General features: G+C 40.2%; 1 protein-coding gene across 1 annotated transcript in view; it reads left to right on the top strand.

Annotated features, from left to right (window-relative positions):
• The first annotated feature begins 572 nt into the window (after window positions 1-572).
• SLC1A1 (solute carrier family 1 member 1) overlaps window positions 573-10,381 on the top strand; it is a 71,510-nt gene continuing 61,701 nt past the window's right edge. The window contains exon 1 of the mRNA XM_032801813.2: window positions 573-791. Within this exon, the coding sequence (XP_032657704.1) occupies window positions 701-791 (91 nt within the window). The 5' untranslated portion in view covers window positions 573-700. The remainder of the gene's footprint in view (window positions 792-10,381) is intronic.

Below are 10,381 nucleotides of genomic sequence, written 5' to 3'. Positions count from 1 at the left end.
CTCCACTCTTGTGTACAGAGTACCTGGCCAGTATTCTGTCACAAGCAACTTTAGGCTGGTAAACTATAATATCTACACAGAACTTGTAGTGAATGATGTGTGAATGGATATATAGCTATATATAATCATAGGAATAAGTAACCAAACAACATTGTTTGCTGTTATCTTTTATTTTATTATGGTATTTACAATAAATGTGACAAATGTCTTGTCCCCTTTAAGATCCTGCTAGTTTTTATTGGTATAACAAAGTAGGGGTGGGTGAGGGAAGAAAAGTAGAGAGATTTGTGAGCGCAGGAGGAGAGGTGGCGGGGGAGACACTAAAGACAACTTCACTGGGTGCCCCCAGCTTCTCCTGCCAGTCTGTATAACTTACAGCGGGCGGCTGGTCCGGACGCGGAGGGGCTGACACCGGTGTGCGCTTGGCCTGCGTGTGCCAGAGGGCGTCTGGGTGCAGGGCTGGCAAGGCGGGAGCGCAGGGCTGTGAGCTGCCAGGTGCGTCTGTCTCCTGCCTCCGCCCCACGCTCCCTCCTCCCCCGCCGGGGAGCCGCAGAGCGCAGTAGCGGCCACACAGGCGGAGCGGCGGCAGCAGCAGGAGACGCCGAGCTCCCAGCGCAGCAGCAGAGCTCAGCGCAGCGCGCACACCCAGCGGCTCAGCCCGTGCACCCTGAGAGCCGCCGCCGCCGCTGCCGCTGCCGCGATGGCGAGGAAGGGCAGGAGGAGCTGCGACTGCCAGCGCTTCCTGAGGAACAACTGGCTGCTGCTCAGCACGGTGTGCGCCGTGGTGCTGGGTGAGTGGGACCGGGCTGGGACTGGGAGGATGCTGCTTCCAGCCAGGTGGGGAGGCAGCAGGGTGATTTCCGCGGCCCAGCCGCAGGGACCCCAGCCCCATCTATTCCTCCATCTCCCTCCATCTATTCCTCTCCTGCCTCGTGGCTAAGCCCTGCTCTTAATCGTGGTCTTAAAAAGGGGGAGGGCCGCTTTAACAGTCCCCCATTTACGCAGCCCCGGGGGGCTTACAGTCTGAATTCTTCCCCCCAAATACCTTCCTTTGGGGCTTTCTGGAGCATGTTTCCGTGGAAACAGCTGCAGGAGAATCAGCATCCTAGTTTAGCCAGGCAGCGGCATGTATGTGATGATGGCGATAAATGTTATGATCTTCCAGCGCAGCAATCCGATTACCTTATTTTACATTCACGCTGTGTGTGTGTGTGAGGGCCAGTGCTGGAATGCCAGTAATGACAGGGATTCATTTCTATAGCACTGCCTACCTAGAGGCCCTATCGTGCTTCCTTACGCACCAAAACGCTACTGTTAAAATCAAGGGCGCTTTGGGTACATAAGGAATGGAAGATCCAGGCCCTAGAAGTCCTTCCTGAATGTCTAGCACAGACACATTTGTGCTTTAATTCTCCTTCCTGGCATGTATCAGGGATAATGTTCCCTCCCCCAAGATGGAGAGTTCTTTCAGTGTAATTATTTACCGGGGGCAGACACTTCAGTCTCATGTCGGCAGGCTCTCTTTCAGCTTCGACTTGCCTCACTGTAAAATAAATAAATTAAAGTAAAGACCCTCCCTGGTTTTCCTGCCAGGATTTGCTAAATAATTAATTTGTCATCTCATTTACTTGACAGATTGTATGGTGGATTGTTAGAAGTGGAAATTACTCTTATGTAGCCAATGCACTTCTCATAAAATATTAACACCTGTTAATGTCAGAAACGTAAAATAATTAATAATAATTTGAGACAAATTGATGTTAGACTGAATAAATATTTTTCTGTTCCTGCATATTGGCTTTCTTGTTGGTTAAACTGTTTTTCAAGGTTAAGGACAGAATATAATCATTACACTATAAAAATAAAACCACAGCTTGAACTTTGCTGTTCTGCTTGTTAAAAACAGAAGTTTTACACAAATTAAATAAACCAATTGCTCATATAGCCACAACAAGAAAGGGTGGGGGGGAGTAGTATTATGGACAGTCCTAAAATTTGATAGTATACTTATCTAGCCCCTGTCTATGCCTTTTCTGCTACTTCATCACAGACTCCAATATTTATGCCACAAACTTTGAATAATACAAATATAATTAATAATAGGCCTCTGAAATTTTTTCAGTCTGACATGAAAAATCTGCAAACGTATCTTCTGTATCAGTAGGAGGTTTTAAATATCATGTGAGTGTAATACTCATTAGTGGTATCAGACTGATAGACCCTGAAAAATTGGAGTTATTTGTGTATTCACACTACAGGTGCAACACACTGCAAGAAGCTTCCGAATACAGACTTGTCAGTGTGCCTCAAATCTGAAAGAGAGACCTCCTCTAGATAAAGAGGGAGTTCATTCTCAATGGCCCATTCAGTGTTGGGTCTGTAGGCTGAGGCTGTCAACAAAGATGCAAACAGTGGTGGTGTTTTTTGTATTTGGGCATCTGCCTATCCAGGTCACAGGCCACTGAACTTTTGGTAATCTCTGATGCTTAGTTTGTGCCAGCATCCTACAGTGAAAAATTCTGCTTTTTGTTATCAATCCAATGTGCCATCTAGTTCCCTCTAAAGTGGTTTCAAATGGATTTCAATATTTTAGTGAAGGATCATCTTTTTTCCCCCCTGAGGAAAAAATGGCATGAATTTCTGCAAATCAGAGAATGTGACCAGAGTGGCTGAAAGGGTGGTTATTCAAGTTTTGCATGACACATTTAAAGATATTTTTGCATGAAATATAATATTTATTACTGGAACATCTCCCACCCATTTTCTTCTGGTTATTATTTTATGACTTTTTAGATGAGAACAGCATCCTTTATTTTTTTGCTCCTACACAGATATGTTGCTTCCATTGTTTTATTACTTACATTTGCCTTTGGACGTTTTTTGTTTTTTTCAGATTACTTAGTAAATTATTTGAAGTACGTGTGTGTTTGGGGGGGGGGTATAATTATTATTTTGTGACTCCCCTCATACTCTAATCTGGAGATAAAATCAGTTTATGTCCTCAAGCATGTTTATGTGTGTGAGTGTGTTGTCATCTAAGGGCTAGATTTTCAAAATATCTGTGCTCAGTTAGGCACTACAATAAGTGGCCGGATTTTGAAAAGAGGTCATTACACTGGATGCTGAGCTCTTTTGAAAATCTGGCCCTCAAGCACTATAGACACCACCACCATTTGTTAATTATTATTATTATCCATACACAGTTATTGCTCTCAGATATGTTTTTCATGAACTGGACTAGTTATTTCCTAATTATAGAAATGCTACCAAACAATATTCATTTTCACATTAGCATCAACAAATAGAACTGAAATTTATGGCCTAACTGCAACCCCTGGTAAGCAAAATGCCTGCTAACTCCAAGGGGAGTTATACAGTGCAAGAGTTGAACGAGGTGCCAAAATATTGAGGTTGAGTGATGTCGGAATTATGGGGAAGACTTTCAAATTACAAATAGGGGGCATGCATGCAAGTTCCGTATGTGCCTTTGAAAATCAACAAACTAGAACCTTAGTCTGCTTTTTTGATTAGTTACAAAATGACATAATATTAACAGAGTAAATCAGCTTGATATGAAGCGATCTTAATCTTCAGGAACAAAGTTGCCTATTGCAACAAGCTGCATGATATCAACTATATTTTTAATGTTTCTTGGTGGTGGTATAACTTGTATACCGCAACATCAATAAAATTCTTATCAGAACAATTTAATTTCATTATATGTCATAATATGTCATTTCCTTATTACAGTCTGAGGAATGTTTGCAATATACCAGTGGTTCTCAAACTTTTGTACTACTGACACGTTTCACATAGCAAGCCTCTGAGTGCAACCTCCCTAATAAATTAAAAACACTTTTTTATATATTTAACACCATTTTAAATGCTGAAGGCAAAGCAGGGTTTGGGGGTGGAGGCTGACAGCTCGTGACCCCCCACGTAATACCTCACAACTCCCAACCCGCAGTTTGAGAACCCCTGCAATATACCAAAACTCCATAAGTCTCAGAATTCTAAGCCTTTCTTAATTAAATTAGCATACATACTGGTTTTTTGCATACTAGGGCACACAATTTAGTTAGGAAATAGCTTTTTTCTTTATAAAGATAGTTAGTTTGAAGGAGAAGTATAACATCCCATAAAGAGAGAGAGAATGTAATTCAGAGATCATTCTGAAAAGATACCTGGCTTTTATAAAGATACCTGGCTTTTATAAAAAACTATATATATGGCAAGGGATGGATATGAATACTGCAAATTACTCAAAAGAATGTTTAAATTGTTAAACTATTTGGGGAAGCAAGCATTTTATGGTAGTTTGATATAGCTTTTGCCCATCATCACTAAGGAAGATAAGTAAGCAACAGAACAATATCACTCACCTGTGGAGATTAAAAACAAAAACAAGAAAGGTTCAAGATTCTGGTGGGGTTTTCTTCTGCATACTTGTAATATAATATGGGAAGCATTTATTTATCTACCCATCTTATGTAGTTTTGAATTTCTTTTTTTTACAATCTGAAAAGAGATTTATGATCTGTGTTTTAAGATTTATGCTCTTTTGTGTGTGAGTAGATCCATCTGCATTAACTGAAGAGTAAAAATAAGGATTTTTTTAAAAGAATTTAGTTCAGAACTGTTTATTCTTAGTTTCTAAGAAATACTGTGTGTATTCAATGAAATAACATGGACAACATGCTGTAATTGTTCAGATTTCAAGCAGAACTACTTTTGGAACAATTTTGGTTGGATTTTTTTGTTTTAGTTTTTATTTGAAAATGACCCTTTGAATTAAAATCACAGACTGAAGTGATTATTTAGACAGCATACTTTTTTTGGACTGGCTTACAGCTTTACAATCCAGACTGAGAAAAGGGCAAGAGCAGAGAAGGGACTGAACTGTCTCTCTGAGCATCATGCTTGTGACTTTGAAATTTCCTTTCAACAAAAATATGTGTGCCTAAAATACAAATAGTCAAGGAAAGAGCACAAGACTGGCCAAAGTGAATTCATTTATAAATTCAAAAGAAAGTTTACAGAAATTTTTTAAATTGTTTCTGTGGGTGAACCAGAGAGTTAATACAGGTCAGATACCTTCTCTCTGTTTTAGCAGTTCACATTTCTTTGTCAGGGTAAGCAGTTACCAATAGTACTACATTCGTGTTGTCTAATTGCAAGACTACACAAAGGTGTAGAGGTAAGCAAGTTAATCTAGAACACTACAATTTTATTTATAGAGTGATTATATGTTTGAGTACCTGACATTACATAGGTAGTTATTTAACTAATCAAGAAAAAAGACAATCTGGTCTAATTCACTCCTGAACTTGAGAATAAAAAACAACCCTTCCCCTCTACCCCCACCATCTCCTGCAACATACACTAAATAAAGAGAGTGAAATCATTTTGCTTGGAGAACTTTTAGACAAGCAACTATCCCACTCTCCCCCTCCATATTGTGCATCTGCTTAAGAATTAAAGCAACATTGACAGGTCAAATTTGTCCCAAATGTAAATTTTGTAAAAATAAGATTTTACAGAATTGAAGGCCAATAGCTAAAGAACCTATAAGAGAAAATGACAAGACTATTTTCATTCTCTAACCCCAGAGAAAATCAAATGTAAACAAAGAGCATCCATGATGGAAGTTACTGTTAAAAATTCTTTCACTTCTCAAACTGTAACATTACATGGAACATGGCCAACAAGATTTTAAAAATATGTTTGCTATATTGACAGTGCTGCCTGTCGATGGGACTGAGGATGGCAAAATTCCCCTTCCATGGTCAATTTTATATCCCATTTACCAAAATGACTGTAACCACTGCATTTGTGAGAAGTGGGAAATAGAGTTTCTGTACTCTACCATTAACTCACTTCTTTTCTCCACACTACATCTGCCTATTCACTTAGACTACTTCCTGAAGTCCCAAACAGAACTCAGACTATAATGGTGGCCACTAAATAGTTAACATTTCTTACAGTCACTACATGCGAGGAAAGGAGATGATCAAAGAAGGCCAAAACATATGGCAGGGGTTAAAGAAGAGATGGGAATGGGGTATGGTAGGGTTTAGAGAAGTAGCAGGAGCTGTCCATGGTAGTTAGGAAGGCACAGCAATGGGAGAGAGACAGAAAATGGGTTGGGAGTGGGGAGAAGGGTTGAGGAAACAGAGGAGGGGAAGGCAGCATAATAAGGGGGAATATAATTGATGGGGAGAGAAGGTTGATGGGGAGAGCAGAGAAGAGTGCAGAGAGAAGAAGACATGCTTCTCTGCAAAACACTTGTTAGACAGAACCATGGAATCCTGCCAGAGGGAAAAAACAAAGAAAACTAAATTGAGAATCCTTGGTTCATCTCCATGCTGGAGGCAGGAGAGAAATGAGCTCACTGAAGGCCTGATCCTGCACCACTGAAGCTAATGGGAATTTGGTCATTGACTTCAATGACCATGGGATCAGAGCCTTAGCTTGTCCAATCTTTTTATGAGAAGCATTACATCACTAATGCCATGTTTGTTTTCCCACCTTCATCTCCTTGGAGGAGGAGATGTGCTAGGAGAAGAGACACTTGAGTAAACAAAAACAGTCTAATGGTGAATTACAGAGCTATAATTCCTGCTCAGGATTTTGATTATTATACAAACTACAGGAGCTTCATTTCTGTTTTTAACAGTATCACTTCAGTAGTATCACAGGTCCAAATTCACCATTGCCCATTATTCATTCTAAAATTAAAATATGATTATTTTATATTTCATAGTAGTGACATATGTCTGTCTGATATCGTACACAAAAAATACATTAAAAGAACAGTAAGACTGCAAAATCAAGCACTCAACAGTTAGGAAGTGCTAGAACTAAAGCTGCTTGTGCAACCTTAATTTGGCCTCCTTGTGTGTATGCATTGTGCTACAGTCTTTAATTACACAATAACATATTACTATTTCCTCTGGACCCCTGCTTGATTCAGTGCACAGGATGGATTGTACATCCTTAATGAGTAGAGTCAATATTTTGTTGTCTTTTCATTGAACAATGTCTGACCCCTTGGCTTATTTACTGCACCGTATTCAAACCCTGTTCTGAAGGCAGAATTATTAATTTCCTCATGGGTTATTCCATAGCACTCATTGTAGAATCTCAGTGCTTCACAAACATTACCTTATTTTCACACCACAATGAGATAAAGGGTGGTATTATCTCAGTTTTACAGATGGACAACTGATGCACAGAGAGATTAAGGTAAAAATATCCAGTAATTGTGGGTGCTCAATTTAAGAACCTTAGGACTCAATTTTGCAGTGTACTTAGCATTATATAGTACTTTGTATATTCAAAGCCTAGCTCCCATTGTCTTCAGTTGCAGAAGTAAGTCCTCAGCTACCTGACACGGACATTTTCAACATTAACAGTTAAAATTTGGCAAACTTATAAGCAATTGAAAATAGGGCCTTATTCTGGGAAGAGTCAGAAACCCTTAATAATAGACAGAGTCAGGGAAGGGATAATGTGTGGGATAATGATGATGACGACACTTCATCTTTCAGGGATAAGATTACAAAATAGACCTCGTGGTTTCACGTCACTTATTAGACCTCCATTTTCCATTGGCCAGTTAGTCACTCTTTGTAGTCATACATATTTTGTCCTGAGATCTCCCTGACACAGTTTAGGAAGGCAGCAAGGCAGTCCTTGGTATCAAAAAGGTTGAGAAACACTGTATCTGACAAAGGAAGGAAGTGTTACAATGAGGAAGTTTACTTTTAGAGTAGCTGTGTAACTTCACCAACTCATTTATGAGGAAGGCTCCGTGTCTGTGACTGAGGTCATGGATTCCTTGACTTTCTGTGACCTCCGTGACTTCTGCGTCAGCTGGTGCAGCTGGCTCCGGGGCTGCCTGATCTGCTCAGGCAGCCCCTGGGCCAGTCGCACCAGCCCAAGTTTTAGTCAGGGGGTATATAGTACAAGTCATGAACAAGTCACAGGACATGAATTTTTGTTTACTGTTCATGACTTTTATTAAAAATGCCTGTGACTGAAATGTAGCCTTATTTATGAGATAGGAAACACACAAATACTACCTTGATTTGGGAAGGGTTAAAGATAAAAAGAAAATTAACCCCTCTGTAGCTGCAGTTGATGGGAGTGTCCAGGCAATCAGCAAGACTCTCCTCAACCTCAATACTCTAAGATGATAATGTATCAACAGGCACTTGGGAATGTGTACAACTTCTGATTATTTCTTTATAGAGCAACCTTTACTTTGCTGTTATCAATGTTTTTATCATTTATTTTTACTACCATTGTGCCCAAATCTCCCAAGCAAGATCAGGGTCTCAGTGTGCTGGGTGCCATACATACACCTGGTTGAACATGTCTCCAGTCCTGAAAAGTTTACAATCTAGACAAGACAGACATATGGGGGGAGAAAGGAAACACTGTTATCCCTATATTACATATTGGGAACTGAGGCACAAATAGATTAAGGACCAGAGCCCACTGAAGTTAAAGGGAGTTTTTTCAGACTCTGGGTTGCACAAGGAGTCTATGGCAGATATGAGACATGAACCCAAATCTCCTGAGTCCCTGTTAAAAAGGGGAAAATCTTGTTAAACAGATGCTGGAGGAAAAAAAGAGTTTCCCTAAGATTTTGAGGAGAAACACAGCCTTTTTTCAAAGTAAAAATACTAGTTTGACAATCTTCCATGGGACATGTTCATTTAAGAAAACACGCTGTGAAAATCTCATTGCCACGGGCATGAGACTCTGCCTCTGGGTGTAATTATATCTACTAGATTTTCTTACAAATGCCACTAATTAAATAGAGAGACAAGGTGGGTGAGGTGTAGTTCTTTTATTGGATCAACTTCTGTTGGCAAGAGAGACAAGCTTTCGAGCTACATAGAGCTCTTCTTCAAAATTTAGTAGGAGTGCTACATATTTAATCATTGAAGGGCCTGCTGCAGTCAAATGTAACCTTGGCTTTATGAGTTGAGCAACCCCAGAAGGCCATAGATGCTGAATTAGTGGCAGGTCATCTATGTAGGAAGAGGAGCAATCGACTATAAAAAAAAATAGCCTTATATATTTGGGCCACAGAGCCCTATCCAGGGAAAGGATCATTCTACCATGAATGCATCCTACACTTGGAGTAAACTCACTGCCTGACCTGAGGTGACACTGCTGGGGGTGTTTTCTGTATGAATATATATCTTCTTACTATATGTTCCATTCTATGCATCTGATGAAGTGGGCTGTAGCCCACGAAAGCTTATGCTCAAATAAATGCGTTAGTCTCTAAGGTGCCACAAGGACGCCTGTTCTTTTTGCGGATACAGGCTAACACAGATGCTATTCTGAAACGAAGTCATCTGTTTTCTTTATTTAAAAAACATTTTAAAGCTCTACATGTGTGTTTTTGAATATGGGGAGCATGGGTTCTTCCTAGCTACTGCAGTCTTGGTGGATGGGGGCTACCCCTTATTAGGAAAAATCCTTTCCTTCCCATCCCCGTTCAATCTCTTTTATTTTTAAAGGTGGGTGAGACTTTTGTCTGTTGTCAGCATCTGTTTAACAAGATTCCTCCCCCCCCCCCCGACTTTTTCCTCCTCCTTTCCAGCTACCAGGAATTGAACTGTTAGCTTCAAATATCCTCATACATTTGGCCCCTATAAAGTTGAGTTGTTCTCTGAAAACTGCCTGTAGAAACAGCACAGGGAGATCCATGTCTACATTGTCTACACTGGAAGAAAAAAAAAAGTGTGTTCTTAATTTGGGTTAAAATAGCAGTGTTGCCATGTCTTCACTGTTTTAACTTAGGTTAGTAGTTTGAGTTCAACCCTCAGGCTCCCCTACAGGCTTTAACTCGAGTTGCTAAGAGCACAGTGTTTGCAATTTCCATTTCCATTTCCTTGTTCTGTTATCTCCGGGGTTCCCTTTATCTTGGCTGTGGCTCTTTTATCCTGAACCATTTCTGTGTACTTGCAAAACACAGCATGAAGCATATAAAAAAGGATGAACCATCTTTGGAAACACATTTGTGAAAACAGAACTGTTCCTATTTTTGTGATTAGGACAAAACAAAGAGATTATGATAAAGCAAGTGAATTACTGTCTGGCCTGGTCTACACTACGCGTTTAAATCGATTTAAAGAGCGTTAAATCGATTTAACGCTGTACCCATCCACACTACAACGCCCTTTATATTGATATAAAGGGCTCTTTAAATCAATTTCTGTACTCCTCCCCGACGAGAGGAGTAGCGCTAAATTTGATATTGCTACTTCAGAATACTGTTAGTGTGGACGGAAATCGACGTTATTGGCCTCCGGGAGGTATCCCACAGTGCACCACTGACCGCTCTGGACAGCAATCAGAA

This window comes from Chelonoidis abingdonii, chromosome 6 (assembly GCF_003597395.2).
Source record: "Chelonoidis abingdonii isolate Lonesome George chromosome 6, CheloAbing_2.0, whole genome shotgun sequence".
Taxonomy (NCBI): domain Eukaryota; kingdom Metazoa; phylum Chordata; order Testudines; family Testudinidae; genus Chelonoidis; species Chelonoidis abingdonii.
The sequence above is the reverse complement of the archived record's forward strand: the minus strand, read 5'-3'. Positions and strand labels throughout refer to the sequence as shown.